General features: G+C 39.6%; 2 protein-coding genes across 2 annotated transcripts in view; one reads left to right on the top strand and one right to left on the bottom strand.

Moving 5' to 3' along the window:
* Window positions 1–7670, top strand: part of c8a (complement component 8, alpha polypeptide) — a 45238-nt gene extending 37568 nt beyond the window's left edge. Inside the window, exons 8-11 of the mRNA XM_060829800.1 lie at window positions 752–880; window positions 1430–1593; window positions 4159–4381; window positions 7522–7670. Of these exons, the coding sequence (XP_060685783.1) occupies window positions 752–880; window positions 1430–1593; window positions 4159–4381; window positions 7522–7670 (665 nt within the window). The remainder of the gene's footprint in view (window positions 1–751; window positions 881–1429; window positions 1594–4158; window positions 4382–7521) is intronic.
* Window positions 7671–18871: 11201 nt separating this feature from the next.
* dab1a (DAB adaptor protein 1a) overlaps window positions 18872–19426 on the bottom strand; it is a 360206-nt gene continuing 359651 nt past the window's right edge. Inside the window, exon 26 of the mRNA XM_060829579.1 lies at window positions 18872–19023. Within this exon, the coding sequence (XP_060685562.1) occupies window positions 18872–19023 (152 nt within the window). The remainder of the gene's footprint in view (window positions 19024–19426) is intronic.

Genomic DNA, 19426 nt, shown 5'->3' on the forward strand with positions numbered 1-19426 from the left:
TTTGACTCACTTCTTTTCTCAACTGTACCATCTCAGATTGATCTCTTTCCTCAGTATCTCCCTTGGAGACCCCCCTAGTTCAAATCCTCCTGAGCAGCTCTAGCAAATATCCCTGCCAATATATTAGTCCCCTTCCAATTCAGGTGCAATCCATCCTTCTTGTAGAGGTCACTCTACCCCAGAAGAGATTCCAATGATCCAAAAATGTGAATCCTTCTCCCATATACCAGTTCCTTAGCCACATATTCATCTGCTCTATCCTCCTATTCCTACCCTTACTAGCTCGTAACACAAGGAGTAATCCAGATATTACTACCCTTGAGGACCTCCTTTCCAAATTCCTGTCTAACTTTCTACATTCTCCCTTCAGAATCTCATCATTTTTCCTTCACCATTGGTAATTATGTGTACAATGACTCCTGCTGGTCCCTCTTCCCTTTGAGAACATTCCCTCTGAATCATCCTTGATCCTGGCACCAGGGAGGCAACATAATATTCTGATTTCTCGCTGCTCCCTTCTGTGATCTGTATAATGAAAAGTCTTGCATGGAAGAAATAGGCAGGTGAGATAGACAGATTTTTAATAAATAAGGGAATCAAAGGTTATATTGTGGAGAAATGGCAGAAAGAAAATAGAGTTGAGGATTGTCAGATCAACTATAATCTCATTGAATGGTGGAGGAGAGCTGATTGGCTGAATGGCTTCTTTTACATTATATCTTATGGCCCATGTTCTTTCATTATCTTAAAGATGTGACTGCATCCGAAGCTGGCTTTTGCGTTGCAGGATCACTAGGAGTAGTGGTTTCAAAAGGACCTTTGAAAGTGGGTGGCTCCATAAAGGGCAACCTTTGTAAAAATAAGTTGGACCATAAAGAACGTAAGTACCTCACCAAATAAAGCTTTGTGAGTCACAATATCAGATTTTAGTAGAATTTTAAAAAAATTATTTACTGCTCCTACAGAAGTGAAGTACACTGAAAAATTTTATAAATAAAATGGCAACTCAATCACTTGGAGTTAAAGGCAAAGTATGTTATACTAAATTGCTTCAAATGTTTGAACACTTTTACGGAAAAATTTACTTGTCCCTCAGTAACTTCTAGGTTTCTCAACCTCAATTTAGAACTTACTCCCACTCATTCCACCACACCTCTCTTTGAGTAAAATTCTCCCTACATGTTCAAACGTGGAGAAGTGTTCAAAATTTATCTGAAAACTAATTAAAATATAAATATAAATAACATTATGAATAGTCAAGATAGTTGAGGACTCTACTTGTCCATAGCAAAATGTTTTCCACTCTGTTTAATATATTTAGAAATAACTTTGACTTTTCCTATATTCATTTCATTATGGTATCGAATTTTCATCTGACAGAAATGATTTAACTATGTAAAAATAATGGTTTTCTTTAATTATTATTTAGCTTCAGAAACATCAAGTAGCCTTGTTGAAGATGTTCTTCCACATGTACTAGGAGGAGACCTGAAATCAAGTGCTGGATTATTAGGTCATGGAGTACCAAATGTCAAAATGTATCGACATTGGGGTAAATCTTTGAAATATCTGCCAGCTGTGATTGACTTTGAGGTAAAAAGATACCATCAGGGCATTGTCTTTATATTTTAGTTCAGTTTCAATGTATTTAAATAGTTGTTTGTGCGAAATTGATATTCACTGTCTTAATCATGTACAAGGAATGCACTTTATGAGGAGGAGATGACCTAGTGGTATTATCGTTGGACTGTTAATCTGGGGATCTGGGTTTGAATGTCATCATGGTAAATGGTGGAATTTGAATTCAACTTTTGAAAAAAAATCTGGAACTATGGGACTCGTGATGATCATGCAACAATTGCTGACTGTCAGGAAAAAAACACATTTGGTTCACTAATGCCCTTTAGGTATGGAAACTGCCGTCCTTACCTGGTCTGGCCTACACGTGACTCTAGACCTACTGCCATCTGAGCAATTGAAGATGGGCAATAAATGTTAGCCTAGTCAATGACACCTTCAAATAAAAAAAAACTATCAAAAATAGGCCATTGAAATGCTGAAAATCTCAAAATGGACAATTAGCTTTACTTATGTTTAAACACTAAAGATTTATGAACAAAATGCATTTACTGAGGAATATCTGTAATACAAGTTGACAAGCCCTTTGATAAATTGACAAAGAAAAAATTGAGACAAATATGTGAAAAAAGATAATTTTCCATCAAAAGACTACAAAGAATTGAAAACAAAACTGAACTGTGAATAGATATGCGTAGACAAAAGATAGGAATGATTTTTATTGTTATGCTTGAACCTTTCCTTAGAGATAAGTTTCTAGAAGCATATTTTTCCCTTTATTAGAAAGAAAGTGGTCTTACATGCTAAGCAACATCAAAGTCTTGGATATAGCATAGCCCAAAATTATAACAAACAGCTGACATAAAGATATTGAAACAAATATACAGAGCAAAAAGAAAGTGTTAGTCAGCTCTTAAATAACACATGAGCTTATTACTGAAAATGAGCAGAGGGAGAGAATTTTTTGAAGAAAGATTCTAGAGGAAATTGAGCTGCTGATTTATGAATTGAAGAAAGATTCCATTTGTTACAAGAAACATCGACAATTTTAACATGGGGCTATACCATCCAACATAGGCTCCTCAGAAGGTCTTGAGGAAGTAAGCTAAAACTAACACAACACCAGGTTATAGTCCAATGGGTTTATTTGGAAGCACTAGCTTTCAGAGCGTTGCCCCTTCTTCAGGTGGGTGTGCACACTCCAGTCCAACACTGGCACATCCAACCCTGATATCGGATATCCCATGGGTGTTCCATTAGTTTGTCTGTAAGTTTTGTTGTTGAAGGTGAAGTAGGTGGTAAGGCATAGGTCCATTAGCTTGATGATATTCCCCTTGTCGATGAAGTTAGTTGTGTTTAGTGTATGTGTCTTTGGTTCTTCTAATTGTGTAGTCAGAGTTTCCTTGGCCAGGTTAATGTTGATTGAAGTAAACCAGGCTGTTACATCAAAGGAGACCATTATTTCATCCTCTTCTATCTTAGTGTCTTTGATGGTCTTCAGGAATTATTGGATGGAGTGGGTGGAGTGGCGTGAGCCTTCTACTCAGTGTTTTAGTCTTTGGTCTAGCTCCTTGGCCAATCTGTAAGTTGGTGTTTCCAGGTAGTGAGACTGTGGGTCTCCTTGTTTGTGAATTTTGGGTAATCCATAGAAGCATGGTGTGTTGGGTCTGTCTGGTTTCATTTTTTTGGAAGTCTTTCCTTAGAGATAAGTTTCTGGAAGCATATTTTTCTCTTTATTAGAAAGCAAGTGGTCTTACATGCTCAGCAACATCAAAGTCTTTTTCTTTAATTTTCTTTAAGTTCTTTAGTTAACCACTGGTGATGGGTCATCTCCTTGGAATTTTTATTTGTAATAGGAGTGGACTTACTTGGAGTGCTCTGAAATATCCCTTTAAATATCTGCTCATGCTTCTTTGATCCACTTCCTGGCCTAGTATCCCACTTCACTTCTGCTAGATCAGCTCCATGTCTGTGCGGGGTTCTTCCCACAATCCAAATATGTGTAGGTCAGGTGAATTGGCCATGCTAAATTGTCCATAGTATTAGGTGCATTAGTCAGAGGGGGGTGGGTTAATCTTCAGTGTGGACTTGTTGGGACAAAGGGCCTGTTTCCACCCTGTAGGGAATCTAATCATATTTAATATGTACAATATTAGTTGAGATAACAATCATCAGTTTCAAATTCATAGCAATTTTACATTCATATTATACGTTATAGATGATAAACTCATCAATTGCTATTAACCTACTAGCTCCATTGTGAAATCTGAAATAACTGCTGGTGCTGTAAATCAGAAACAAAAACAGAAATTGCTGGAAATGCTCAGAAAGTCTGGTAGCATCTGTAACGAGAAATCAGAGTTAATGTTTTGAGTCCGGTGACCCTTCCTCAGAACAGATGCTACCAGACCTGCTGAACGTTTCCAACAATTTCTGTTTTAGCTCCAATTTGTCCTGGCCTAAAATCAGTGAGCGGAGCAAATGTTTTTGCATTTATAGGCATATCTATGGCACAAGAAACTGTGACTTAAACTTTGGATTAAATCTACTTTTTAAATATTTTTTGTTCTAATCTTGCAGCTCATGCCAATTTATGACTTGGTGGCCAGAAGTAATCTTCCGTCTGTTGAAATTAAACAACAAAATTTAAAAAGAGCCTTGGAAGAGTACGTGGCAGAGTTTAATCCCTGTAGGTGTCCTGTGTGCTATAATAATGGAAAAGCAATTCTTCTGGACAACGTCTGTACCTGTGAATGTCTGCCTGGTTATGAAGGGAAAGCGTGCCAGGATACTAAACGAAAGGGTAAGTTGACAGGTATCATAGGAATCCATACGGCAGGGATCCATGTTACTGCTTAAAATGTAATAGTAACAATAAATGTAACATTGATCATAAACACAGTGATTTTAATCCCCTCATCTGTTTGCTTAGTGTTACTTATTTAATTTCTGTTTTAGTCACTTTTGATTAGATTACTTACAGTGTGGAAACAGGCCCTACGGCCCAACAAGTCCACACCGACCCTCCAAACCAAAGAGCAACCCACCCAGACCCATTCCCCTACAGCTAACACTACAGGCAATTCACCTAACCCGCACATTTTTGGATGTGGGAGGAAACCGGAACAAACCCCCACAGACTTGGGGAGAATGTGCAAACTCCACACAGACAGTTGCCTAAGGCAGGAATTGAACCCAGGTCTCTGGTGCTGTGAGGTATTTGTGCTAACTGTGCCACCCACTAAAAACTACCAGAAATTTATCTGAACTCATTTGAATTGGATACTTCAAACTCCTTTAAAAAATACCTTTCACCTAGTTCAAATTCTTTGCTCAAAGACAGAAAATATCCTTGAAGCATTCATACTTCTGACACTGAAACATGTGACATAATGAGAGCTTGATGCCCACTATGGATATGTGTTCTTGACTAGAGAATAATGGGAAATTTAATAGACAGAAGAACAAATTGGATTTAACCCATACAGGATTGGAGTTGAGTCAAAAGTGAGAGCTGCAGATGCTTGAAACCAGAGTCTAAATTAGAGTGGTTCTGGAAAAGCACAGCAGGTCAGGCAGCATCCAAGGAGCAGGAAAATTGACATTTCGGGCAAAAGCCCTTCAGTTGAGTTCATTAACCTGACTTTTTATGAACTCTTTAGGCTGCAAACAACATATGCTGATTTTGTCCAGCTGTACAATCCTGAAATATTCATAATTCAGTTCCAATAACTTTGAATATCAAACTTGAATTTTAACATCATTGCCAACTGGTTGGAGGGTGCAATTTTGTTCTGTTAACTGCAAATTATTCAGATAATCTAATGAGTCATACAGTCCTACAACATGGAGACAGACCCTTTGGCCCAGACTGGTCCATGCCGACCAAGATGTCCATCCACTCTAACCCCATTTCCCTGCATTTGACCCATATCCTTCTAAACTTTTCTGGTCCATGTATTTGTCCTATGTGCGTACCACCCTCTGTGTTAAAAAATTGCCCCTCAGGTTCCCTTTTATTCTTTCCTGTCCAATCTTAAACTGATGCCCTCTAGTCCTCGATTCCCCAACCCTGGGAAAAGCACTCAGTGTATTCACCCATCCCTGCATCACATGATCTTATACACTTCTGTAAGATAACTTACAGTTGTCTACGCTCCAAAGAAAATGTCCTAGTTTGTCCAACCTCTGCCTATAACTCAGACCGTTGAGTCCTGGTAACAATCTTGTAAATTTCTTTTGCATTCTTTCCAGTTTAGTAGCATCCTTCCTGTAGCAAGGTGACCAAACCTAAACACAGTACTCCAAGTGCGGCCCACCAACATGCATGTACATCTTATCTCCACCAGAATCTTCTCAAGTAATTTACCGACCACAGATGTCAGACTTACTGGTCAGGAGTACCCAGAGTTTTCTTTGCAGCCATGTTTGAATAAGGGCACAACATCTGTTACCCTTCAGTCTTCCAGGACCTCACTTGTGGCTAAAGATGATGCAAAAATATCAGCCAGAGCCCCTGCAAATTCTTCTCTAGCCTCTTGCAATGTTCTTGGATATATCTAGTCACGACCAGGTGATTTATCCACTTTCATGCATTCTAATATGTCCAACACCTGCTCTACTGTGATATGGACTATCCCCAAGATATGACCACTAACTTCCCTAAGTTCCCAAGTCTTCATGTCTTTCTCAATGGTAAACACAGCGGAGAAATATTCATTAAGAACCTTGCCATCTCCTGCGGTTCTACACATAAGCGTCCAATTTGGTCCTTGAGGGATCTTTTTCTCTCTTTAGTTATTCTTTTTTCCTTTGATATAGTGAGAGAATCTCTTTGGATTCCCCCTAATCTTCTTAGCCAAGGCTATCTCATGTCCCCATTTTTCTGTCCTGATTTCCTTCTTCAGTAACCTCCTGTATCCCCTGTGTACCTCCAGGGATTCCCTTGACTCCAGCTGCCTGTACCTGAGCCCTGCCTCCTTTTTTTGTGTAAAAGCCTCAATATCGCTTGTTATCCAGGGTTTCCTATTCCTGTCAACCTTGCCTTTCACCCTCACAGGATCATATAGACCTTGAACTGTAGCTATCTCACTTTTATAGGTCTTCCACTTGCCAGAGGTCCCTTTGTCTGCAAACAAAACCACTCCAATCAGCCCCACAAGCTCTTGTCTAATTCCATCAAAATTCACCTTGCCCTCAATTTATAACTTGAACCTGTGGACCAGTTTTGTCCCTCTCCATAAATCTTTTAAAATTAATAGAACTCTGGTCACTAGTCCCAAACTGCTCCCCCACTATCACCCATTCTGCCCTATTTTCCAAGATTCAGTCGAGTTTTGCCCTTTCCCAAATAGGACCCTATATATACTACTTGGGGAAACTTTCCTGAAAGCACTTAACAAATTCCATCCCATCCAAGCCCTTAAAAGCTATGGCAGTGCCAGTCTATGTTAGGAAAATTAAAATCCCCTACTATGACAACCCTATTGCTCCTGCAAGTCTCTCCGAGCTCCTTGCATATTTGTTCCTCTAATTCCGCTTGACTGTTTGGGAGCCTATAGTACAACCCAATAATGTCATCATCCCTTTCTTATTTTTTAGTTCTACCCTCAAAGCCTCATTGGATGGTTCTTCAGTTATTTCATCTCAGATTTCTGCTGTGAAACTCACTTTAATCAAAAATGCAACTCCCCCACCAATCTAATGCTTTCTTCTATTTATTTATTTAATTATTTCAGATGCTACTGCCTTGGATGCAATTAATGCAATCCAGGAAATGTATTACTGATATACTGAGAGATACCAAGCAAAAATATTTTTATGGCTATGCATTTTGAAATTATTTTACAATCGTTGTTACATAAGAATGCACTGCCATTCTGCAATTAGTTGTACGTAATCTTCTCAAAGTTTACTTCACATTGATGTCTTTCTCTTTCAAAGGGCCCACTAATGGAAATTGGAGCTGTTGGTCAGGATGGTCACCTTGCCAAAATGGTTCAAAGCAGCGAACAAGGAGCTGTAATCATCCACCCCCTAAAGATGGTGGTGCTACATGCCTTGGGAAGAACGCACAATCCAAACATTGTTAAAACAAAATGATACTGCTGATATTTTGGCTCTTTGAATTATTTGCTTTTAAATGATCATCTTCATTGAGTATAAATGGATATGTAGTATAGTCAACATTTTGAAATGCAACTCTGCTTTCTTTGTTGGTATCTTAACTGTAATCAATGTTGACATGTAACCATTGATGAGAAACATTTAACCTGACACAACAAGAATGAATCTTCCTTTGTTGAAGAAAGATTAAAAATGATTTGGGGAGGAAGCTTGTCCATAACTGTAATGTCAACTATCTATCTCACACTTCTAGGATCATCATTACCAGCTGATTGGTCAACATATTGCAATGAATTATGGGAGTCAGCTATGCAATAGACCTTATTATGATAAATTTACATTAATCTTCTTGATAGTTGATCCATTGTTTTAAATACAGCAGGAACAGACTGATAGTTAACAACATGAAATATCAAATCAATATATTTAGAAACATTAACACCTCCACAGGATATCAAAGCAGTTACGATTCCCATCAAAAATAAAGAGATAAAAATAAATTGCGGGCTGAGCCATGTATTGCTTTCGGGTAAGTCCAGCTTTTTGGAGGGTTCCCCTCCTAGAAACTTAACAAATTATCTTTCTATATCTTACCAAACTTGCCACATTAATTACTTACTTGTTCCTATGGCATTTCTCACATCCAGTTCGGGTCCAATTTTAACACTCTTCCATTCGAGAATAATTTGCTGCTTAGTAGGCAAAAGGCTGGCACCACTCGCATCTGTCTCATCTTTGAAAGGCTGTAGAGCATCCAGACAAGCAGTGGCAATCTGGCAATGCCCCTTCCTTGCCATGGCATAGCAAAGCGGCCGTGAAGCCATGTTTCCCACAGTATGTAACCATTATGGCTGACATTCTCTCAGACATGCAACAACTCCATTCTCTCAACTTAGTTCATGTTTAACCATCAGACCACATACTTTACCTGTCCATATCCTGTCTGAACTTCCCCTAAGATAGTGCTACTCTGTTCTCTAGTGTATACTTGCAGCTATCTTTGTCCAGTAGGGGAGTATTACACACAGTCTGTGAACTGTTGTAAGTGTGCTGCTGGAAAAGGCACAGCAGGTCAGGCAGCATCTGAGGAGCAAGAGAGTCAATGTTTCGGGGACAACCATTCATCAGGAATGGGGAGGGGGAAGGGTGCTGAGAAATAAATAGGGGAGAGAAGTTGGGGCTAGGGGAAAGGTAGGTGGGATGGTGATTGGTGGGCAACGGTAGATAGTGATGGTAATAGGTGAGTAATGGCAGCTGGTGATGGTGATAGGTCAGTTGGAAGTGTGAAGGTGGATAGGTGAGAAGGAAGGTGGACAGGTAGATTAGGTCAAGAGGATGGTGCTGAATTAGAGGGCTGGATCTGAGATGGGTAGGGGGGAGGTGAGAGTTCGAAACTTGTGAATTCAACATTGAGGCCGAGTGGTTGTCAGCTTCTGAGGCGGAAGATGAGATGTTTTTTCTCAACTTTGTGAGTGGCCTTGTTTAGGCAATGGAGGAGGCCCAGAATGGACACATGGGGGGAGGAAGGAAGGGGTGTTGAAATGGATTGCCACCAGAAAGTGGTGTTGTTTGGTCAGTACAGACCAGAGATGTTCCCTGAACTTTTCTGCAGTTTATGTTCGGTCTCTCAGATGAAGAGGAGAACACATCGAGAGCAACAGTTGCAGTAAATGAGGTTCGAGGATATGCTTTATACATAGGTAACCAACCAGACAAATACAAGAATGGGCTTTTATTTACAGAAAGCTGAATGGAACAGAAACAAACTCCAATCAAGGTAGAAGTTCACCCTGACTGCAAACCAGATTTTGGCATCATGGCCAAAGAATATTTTACAGACCATGATTGTGTGCTGAATGAAGGTGCCATTGAGGTCCATCTTGTAGTGCCTAATTCATCTGAGTGCTGTCATGGACAACAGTATCTTCCTCCTCCCCAGTGTCCTTGTCCTCAGAAGACTGCTTCCATTCCCCAGTTCCTCAGCAACAAGACATGCCCTCATGGTCTGCTCCAAACAGCATGCCAGGATTGTGTACCACAGTCTGTCTGTGTACACAGTCGATACTCAAGGGCACCTTCAGCTTGATCCAAATGTGGAACTGTGTTTTCAATAGCCCTATCGTTTTCTCCATCGTGGCTGTGGTCAATGCATGGACAGCATTAAACCTGCACACCACATCAATCAGGGGGTTGTGCAATAGTGTCCTGAGCCAGGGTAACACTGGGTAGTCTTTTCCCTCAAACAACTAGTTTTGTATGAAACATGGACCCTCAGAAGCACTAGGTTTGAGTGCTTAAGGATGTGAAAATTATGGCAATAAGCAGTGTACTGAGCATAGGGTCCAGGAATTGATAATGGTGACCATAGAAGGCCTGTACCTTAATCAAATGAAACTCGCTCCTATCGATAAATTTGGCAATAGTGTGATGTTGTGATCTGACAGCAAGAAGTTCTCCCCACCATCAGATCCTTAATGATGGGAATGACAAGTGGCCTGTCTGAGCAAACAGCACTTAAAAATAGCACTTCTGAGAGCATTTGGTCCTGGCTGAAGCATTAGCAGAATAACAGACATGGTACGGAGGTAGGCACCATGTGAGCGATCACTAAAGGTATAAGTGAGCAGCCTTGGGATGCAGCCGAAGCCAATTCATGAGCTACATGTCCAAGAGTGTACAGTGTCCTTGCATCAAGCTTTCAATACTGGTCACCAGTGCACCCTGTAAAGGCACCCTGTGCTTTATGAGTGATGTATCAGTGTCATGGTGAGGTATATAATGGTTGTGATGGGTCAACAGATGCTGGATACTGATGCCCGCTAATAAAGGATGTGCGCAGCTGCTGCTTATGGATTATTCCCTAAATTGCAGTTTGTTTGTAAGCAGCATGGAGGTCATTCAGAACAAGCAGCAAACAAAATCCACCATGTAACTCCTTTAAGTTCCATGTTGAGTTTCCTCAGTGTCAAGCCTGTTTGGCAAATCTAATAAGAGAGGTATCTCAATATTAATGACACAAGTTTGGCTATCAACAAGGCATTTAACAAGCTACTATCATCGTAAATTGGCAACTTGCTGCTGCCTAATGAAAATCTCACCAAGGGGCTTGAGAAAATCATAAAACATAGAGCAAGACGCTCCCCATGTCAGGATCAGCCTCACTGAAACTTCTTGACTGGTTTTGTCACAAATCTAACTGTAACCAACATTGGTCATTGTATTCTGCCTGTTTCAGATATCTTACAAAATTCCTTACCTGATAACCAGTCATTGAGTTGTATGAGTAGGTAGGCCCGCAATGCCATGAGAGAGGGAGTTTGAAGTCTTTCTGGGGAGAGTATTACAGATGGTGGTGTTCATATGTATCTGTTGCTCCTTGCCCTTCTAGCTGCTAGTGGTTATGGATTGAGAAGGTGCTAGCTAAATCCTTTGGTGAATTTCTTAAGAGCATCTTGTAGATGGCACATACTGCTGCTGTTGCGCATCGATGGTGGTGGGAGTGAAAGTTTATGGATGTGGTGCCTATCAAGTGTGTTATTTTGCATTGGGTAATGTGAAACGGTGAGAAGTTGCACTCATGCAAGCAAGTAGGTAGTATTCCGTCCCATACCTGACTTGTAGAAAGTGAGGACTGCAGTTGAGAGTGTGGTGCTGGAAAAGCACAGCGGGTCAAGCAGCATCCGAGGAGCAGGAGAATCGACATTTCAGGCATAAGCTGTTCATCAGCCCTGATGAATGCTTGTGCCTGGAACATTGACTCCCCTGTTCCTCAGACGCTACCTAACCTGCTGTGCTTTTCCATTCCTGACTTGTGTCTTGTAAATGGTGGACAGATGTTAGGGACACTAGAGATTAGTTACTTGTTGCAAGGTTCTTAGTCTCTGATGTACTCTTCTAACTACAGCTTTTAAATAGCTGGTCCATTTCAGTGCTCAATTACAACCTTCAATATTTTGATAGTGGGAGTTTCAGTGATGGTAATGCCATTAAATGTCAAGTAACAATGGTTAGATTCTCTCTTGGCAAAGCTGGTCAAAATCTTATTGCTTCATGAACATGAAAAGATTTGTATCTAAGGAGTTGCAAATGATACTGAACATTGGGCAAGAATGAACAATCTCACCTCATTTCTGACATTCTGATGGAGGAATTGATGAAGTAGCTGAAGATAGGGGGCCAAGGACACTGTCCTGAGGAACTCCTGCAGAGATGTCCTGAAATTTTGATGACTAACATTCAACAAATAAAACCATCTTCTTTTGTGCCAGGTGTGATTCTAACCAGTAGAAAGTCTTGCACTGATGCCCATGGATTATAGTATTGCTAGAACTCTATGATGCCATATTCAGTCAACACGGCCTTGATGTCAAGGGCAGTCACTATTACAAACCTCTGAAATTCGGCTCTTTTATCTGTGAGTGATCTAAGGCTGTAACAAGATCAGGAGCTCAATGGCCCCTGGAAAATCCAATCTAAGAACCAGTGATCTTGTTATTGCTAAGGAAGTGCTGTTTGAGTACTCCGTCACTTTGTTGATCATGAAGAGTAAACTGATAGGGTGGTAGCTGGGCAGCTTGGATTTGTTTTAAATTTTGTGTATAAGATGTCCTTCAGTGATTTTCATTTTGTTGGGTAGATACCCATGTTGTAGCTGTGTTGAAATAATTTAGTTAGGGGTGTGGTTTGTTCTGGAGCTCAAGTCTTCACTATTATTGCCACAATATTGTCAAGATCCTTGGCCGTTATAATATCCTTCAGCCATGTCTTGATATTATGTGGAGTGAATCAAATTGATTGAAGCTTAGCTCAATCAGACGCTGGGAACCTCTGGAGGAAGATAGGATGTATTATTCACTTAGCTTTTCTGGGTGAAGATGGTTGCAAACATTTCAGCCTTATCTTTTGCACTGATGTGTTGTGTTCACCTATTATTGAGGGTTGGGATATTTGTGGAGCCTTTTCCTCCAATCTTTTATTCAGTTTTACACTGTCATTCATGACAGGATGTGGCAGGCCTGCAGAGTTTAAATTTGTTCTATTGTTTATAGAATCACTTAGCTCCATTTATCACTTGCAGCTTAAATTGTTTGGCATGCAAGTAATCCAATTTTGTGGCTTCACCCAGCTGACACCTCACATTTAGGTTTGCCTCATGCTGCTTCTGCCATGACCTCCTTCACTCTTCATTGAACTAGCTTTGAGCCTTGGTTTGATGGTAATGGTGGACTGGAGACATGTCAAGCCATAAGGTCACACATTGTGTTTCAGCCCAATTCTGCTGTTACTAATGGCCCACAGAGCCTCATGGTCTAGCCTTGAATTCCTAGATCCGTCTGAAATCTATCTCACTTAGCTCAGAGTTGGTGCCTCATAACACAATGGATGGTATCCTCGGTGTGAAAATGGGACTCAGTCTTGGCAAATATTGTACTATGGTCACTTCTACCAATACTGTCATAGACAGATGCATCTGCAGCCAGCAAATTAGTGAGGAGGAAGCCAAGCATATATTTCTGTTGTTGTTCATTCCCTCACCATCTGCTGCAGACACAGTTTAGCATTAATGCCCATTAAAACTCAACCAGTATGGTCAGTAGTGGAGTTGCTAAGCCACTCTTGGTGATGGACATTGAAATCTCCCACCTCAGAGTACTTGTGCTTTTGACGACCTCAGTGCTTCCTCCAAGTGATTTTCAACATGGAGGAGTAATGATTCATCAGCTGAGGATGGGGTGTACATAGTAATCAGCAGGAGGCTTCCTTGACAATGTTTGATTTGATGTTATGAGATTTATAGAATCTTAGAGACATTGAATCATTTAACATGGAAACAGACCTTTCAGTCCAACCAGCCCATGCCAAACATAATCCCAAACTAAACTAGTCCCACCTGCCTGCTCCTGTCACATATCCCTCCAAACCTTTCCTATTCATGTATTTAGAGCCAATGTTGAGAATTCCCAAGGAATGTGTCCTCTGACTATATACCACTGCCTGTCTTGACAGTAGGAAATGACATACCCAGGGATGGTGTCGTCGATTGTTGGGACATAGTCATACTCGTGGAATCAAGACAATGCCAGCCAATTGCCTGACTAGTCTGTAACGCAGCTCTCCCAATTTTGGCACTGACCCCAGAGGAACAGAAATTCTACTCTGCACTACTTTATCCTACCTGGCCTTCATCATGGCTGCAAGGAACTTCAGGAACTTCAATCATCTAGGCAACTCCAGAGCTCTGTAATGGTTGCTGCCAGAACTATAGATAAAAATTCAAGAAATAAAGAAGCCCAAGTGAACCCCAGACACTCTGCAGGTAGGAATGAAGATGGCTACTATTTTCTGTTTGAGTGACGTGCAAAGAGCAGCCCTCCAAAGTTGGTATTGCTTTCCATCACTCCATTTTAAAAACTAAATAAACTGCTAGCCTGCTCATGCCAAACATACTATGCATGGCCAGTGTAATATCAGGGTGAACTGGCCCTTAATTGTTATTTATGGATGCAATACTTAAATAATAGGAATAAGCCTGGGCTAGGTGGGAAAGTAACAGACTGGGAACCCACTTTATTTCATATAGCCCAGACTTGGCTATGGTGTGTAATATCCAGGCCCAAGCTGCCTTACTTATCTTCACATGGAAAGCAACATCTCTTAACATTATTGTGGTTTAGTTAGATTCTAGTTTCGACAATGCTGCTACAACTCTGACAGAAGAACTCTGCTGCTAACTGAGCCCTATTACTGTATGAACATAATAGCAGTGTAAATGCTTTGATTCATTGACTAAAATGAAAAACTATCTCCCTTTATCACTAGCACCCTGAATAAAATAAATTGTCACTAAGTTCCTTTAGCAGAACTTTTTTAATAGAAACAAAATTTTTGAACCTGGTGGTTTAAGGGGAGGTGATGGTGTTAGAGATATTCTCACTAAATTATTAATCCAGAAACCCAGTAACTGTATTAAGGATCTGGGCTTGAATTCTGCCACAGCAGATGGTGAAATTTGAATTGAATAAAGATCTGGAATTAGGAGTCTAATGATGACCATGAAGCCATTATCAATTGTTGGGAAAACCCATTGAGTTCATTAATGGTCTTCAGGGAAAGAAAAATGCCACCCTCATCTAGTCTAGACTACATGTGAGTTCGGACCAGCACCAATGTGATATCCTTCTGGGCATCAGTAACACCCACATTATGAGTATGTAATAAAATGAAGTGGATAACATCGAAGTCATATTCCAGAATTAAATGGTATCACCTTAGTGCCAAACAAACATAGACATATGAGAAACAAGACAATACAGTTCTGCACAAATGATATGGGTTGTTTTTAAAGAAAAAGGCAAATGAGAAAAAAAAAGTCTTTGGGCCAGAGGTCCAAACTCAAACTATAAATAGAATAAAAACCAGAAGAACTGCAGATGCTGTAAATTGGAAATAAAAACAGAAATTGCTGGAAAAGCTCAGCAGGTCTGGCAGCTTCTGTGGAGAGAAATCAGAGTTAACTAGTTCTGAGGAAAGGTCACCGGACCCAAAAACATTAACTCTGGTTTCTCTCCACAGATACTGCCAGACCTGCTAAGCTTTTTCAGCAATCTCTGTTATAAATAGGAATGATTTTTCACAGTTCCTGACATTTCCTGTGGACAGATCGCTATATAATGATGGAAAATCTTCAGTCAATACTTCAGTTCAGATTGAAAGTTACATTTAAGCTGCTGAATAGAAATAATAACCTAGCTTTCAGAATTTGAGTTTGTCAGAGATTCTGATATTTGCAACTTTCTCAGGTCCTCAGAAACACTTCAGACAGAAGAGAGGGATGTTTTTCAGCCAATTATGCATTGAGATGTCTTCTTTGCAATGACAGAGACGGAGGGAGAGAGGTATTTTATTCCATTGACAGATCCATACTGGATAAACAGAAAAATTCCAGAAGAATGTTCTTAGCAGCCTTCAATCCATTGACCCGCACACCTCCCCCCCCCCACCCCACTATCTCTTTCAAATCACAATTAAAGCCACAAAGTTCATCTCTTATCACCCTTAAGTGCTTGAATTGTCTTTCTTTCACAAGGTTATCTGACTTTTTGTAACAGTAGGTGAACCACCACAAACTTAACCCTTTCAGTTCCAAGAAGTCACACGGTACAGCCTCTTCCATCCAGAAATTTTCCAAAGCCTTCCATCTTTTCCTGTTTCCGGCACATTTCCTTTAAAGGACTATGCATTCCCAACAATACAAACATGCCCTCTTCCAATAACACTCATCTGAAACCTGCTGATTTCATGCTCAAATACTATTGAGCATGACTTTTTCCAAAATCAGCTATTCTAAATGTTACTATTGCTTTTTCTTGGCTTGTGGTGAATCAAAGATGCTCAATCCCTCAGAATTTCTAGTTTTGGTTTTGTGGGTTCCATAGCTTCAAAGGCTACATGTAATATAGTATTGGTACATGTGACATCTGCTAAATGTATGGCTTTGTAGATCCACCTGTGTGTTAAGTGCTGGAGTGCAATTTCCAGAACTCAGGGGAGTGAACTTCCAGGAAAGAAAGATTATCTCAAAAGCTTTTTGAGGAAGTCCATGAAGGAGTTTCAAGGGTAGATCATCAAAAGTGAAGGACTGTAATCCTTTTTGAAGCTTTAATGAAATTTAGTCACTCAGTGTGTCACAAACAACATGTCCAAAGCCTGTCCACAATACACAAGACACAATTGGGGAGTGTGATAGAATTCAATTGCACTTGACTGGATGAGAGTGCCTCTAACAAATTCAAGGAACTCCACATCCTCAGGCCTGGTTGGCATCCTGCCCACCATTCTAAACATTCATTCTCTCCACCATTTGTGCACAATTTCAAATATGTGTGCCATCCACAATATTCATGACAATAAGTCACCAAGAATGTTTGGCACTACCTTTCAAACCTGTGACTTCTACAACCTGGCAAATTAAAGGCAGCATTATTTGACGCTAGGTGGGTGGTGGTGGTGGGTATTTGAATTGCCAACAAATTTGTGATATCTGACTTGATTTCATTTACTATTTGATGTGTTTTGTGGATTTTTCTCCAGACGATAGAATGTAAGCTTTCCATATGTATTGGAGACTGTATTACTGTTCTAACTTTGTGTAGTAAAGCTTATTCTTTATTGTTCAAAACAGTGGAATCTTGTGACTTTATTCTTTTTTAAATACCTGCACCTCCCAGTTTGCTTACATTTAGAGGTTAAAAGTTACTGATATTTAGTTATTTCTAGCTTCCAAGAGTTCAGCTGTTCCTCATTTTGTTGAAGTAAGCAAGTATTATTCATTTTCCTTCATCTTCTAAGATCCTTGAAGTGACTTCCATCAGTAAGGCTCATTGCAGAAATTCCTTCTTTCAGACATATGAGGGCTAATCTTCCAGTATCTTTTAATCTCTGTAGGTTTCACCTCTCCAGCCATTCAATAAGATTCTGGCTAATCTTGTGACAGTGATTCTACTTTCTTCTACACTATATAACCCTTGACTCTTCCATACATCAACGATCTATCTAATTCAGCTTTCAATATACTCAATGACCAAGCCTTTGGTGTTCTCCGGGGCACAGTAATCTAAAGACTAACGACCCTTTGAAAAAAGAAATTCATCCTTAACGCCATCTGAAATTGGAGAGCTATTATTTAGAAATTTAGTCTCCTGTTAAAGATTCACCAAGCAGGCATGAGCATGGGTTAATCTCATTTGATGATCCTCATTACAGTTTTGGGGGCTATTTGATTTATCATCCAGTTTTTTTAACTGAGTGCGGGCATAATGTACTTCTGGAGTTAATAATTGAAACAGTTATAATTGTTTATAATATTGGATGATTATTTAAGTAGCAAAGAAGCAAAGTTGTTATCATTTTACTAGACCATTGGGCTGTTCTCTCATTCGAGAGAGATGACAGTTGTAACCATATCTCAGGCAAGGGGAGAGTTTGAGAAGGAGAGTCCTCCAGGGTAACCTCAGCCAGTGCAGAAATTAAGCCTACACGGTTAGCATCACTAACAGTGTGGCCTTCCAAACGAGCTGTCCAGCCAACTGAACTAATCGACACCATGGTTGATATATTTAGGATTTTGGTTACAGGGTAATCAAATAGGATTAGGACTGTCATAAGAATGTTTTTAGATGGTACTTTCTTAGACTTATTTTAGGTAGCATTGTTTCCATGGTTACCCCGAATTGTCAAATTATCTTCTGCACTTATAGTTTATCAGCATTTCTTTACATTAAGTGTGATTTTTCCACCAAGATATTGCTCATTCTGGTCATAGCTCTCCATAACTGCCTTTTGTTACCTTGTTCAAGTGACCATTGTTGATATGTCGAGCTAGTAAGTGACTGCTTGTGCACATAAACCTTACTATTCTAAAACACATGGCATTTGATAGACATGAGGACATGCAGGCATTTCTGAGTATTGCTGTCCTTACTTAAATTGTAACATTACAACTGTCACCTTAGCCAAGATCAGCAAATTAACAAGATATGTGAGAATTAATGCAGAACATGTTTTGTTTGGACTTTGCAACTGAGCTTTGAAGAACTCACAAGATCGTTTGCATAATGGTACAATATTATTTTGTCCACAAAGATAATAATTACATTTTTTTTCATGCATATGTTTTCAGATGTGGTGACTTCTCTAACACTTACACATAATGAAGCGCATCATCTTCATGCAGAATGTATATAAAGGAATTTAAGCATCTTTTTATTGCTTTTTTTCACACTATTAGTTGTTTCTCCATGTGTACGTGTGAAATGCTTATTGGTTATTCAGTTGAATCTACCTATTGAACAAAAAATATGCCTAGACATCCTGGTATGGTCCTTTTATATTAAATTCGTAACTTGATAAATTTTTGCATGTAAATATATTCATCCATACAGAAAAACAAAAGAAAAGCTGTTTAGTCTTAAAGATGAATTGACTTTATTTAACTCATGTTTACTACCCCAGATTCCCTTGATTAGACATTGTTTAATCATATTTTAAAATTACGTTTACAATTGCCACATCATCTTCAACTGAAACAAGATTTTATATTGGATTCAAATACTTTTGAAGCCAAAATCTGAAGTCGTGAAGAAAGTCAAAGTAAAACATTGTTTCATCATTAGCATAACAGTGTGTCCTGATTATCACCTCTGCATGCTTGGCCACCGTTGTCTGGTGGGGGATTATTGCACTGTCGGGTCCTTATCCTTTGTTTATTTCTGCATTCAGACCAAGGTGACCAACAACTCCACTTCCCATCGACTGAAAAATCTAAAACAATATGACATGCCATGGCATTAAATGTAATATTTTTCTAATATGATTTTTCATATCAAATATCAAAATGTATAGAAATTCATCATAGTGTGCAATTTTAGGCTGAAAAGAACAAAATAGATTTGTAAAAATGTAGTTTTTCCATTTTGCGATCAATAGCATGACAGCAAGTTCCCAGAAAAGGCAACCTTAGTTTCTTTCATTAAGAGAAGTGGCTGATTCCCAATTTTCCTACTGGATTAAATCTTCTGAATGTGGCTGGTGTCTCGCATATTTCCTGGAACGTATGAATACACTTATGTTCACACTTAGATGGAAGACTTGTTGGATTTTCTGCCAGCCAGGGATTTAAGAGGACCCTTCCTCCCCACTGAGGATCCTTGGATATTATGTCTTG

Source organism: Hemiscyllium ocellatum, chromosome 9, assembly GCF_020745735.1.
Source record: "Hemiscyllium ocellatum isolate sHemOce1 chromosome 9, sHemOce1.pat.X.cur, whole genome shotgun sequence".
Classification (NCBI taxonomy): domain Eukaryota; kingdom Metazoa; phylum Chordata; class Chondrichthyes; order Orectolobiformes; family Hemiscylliidae; genus Hemiscyllium; species Hemiscyllium ocellatum.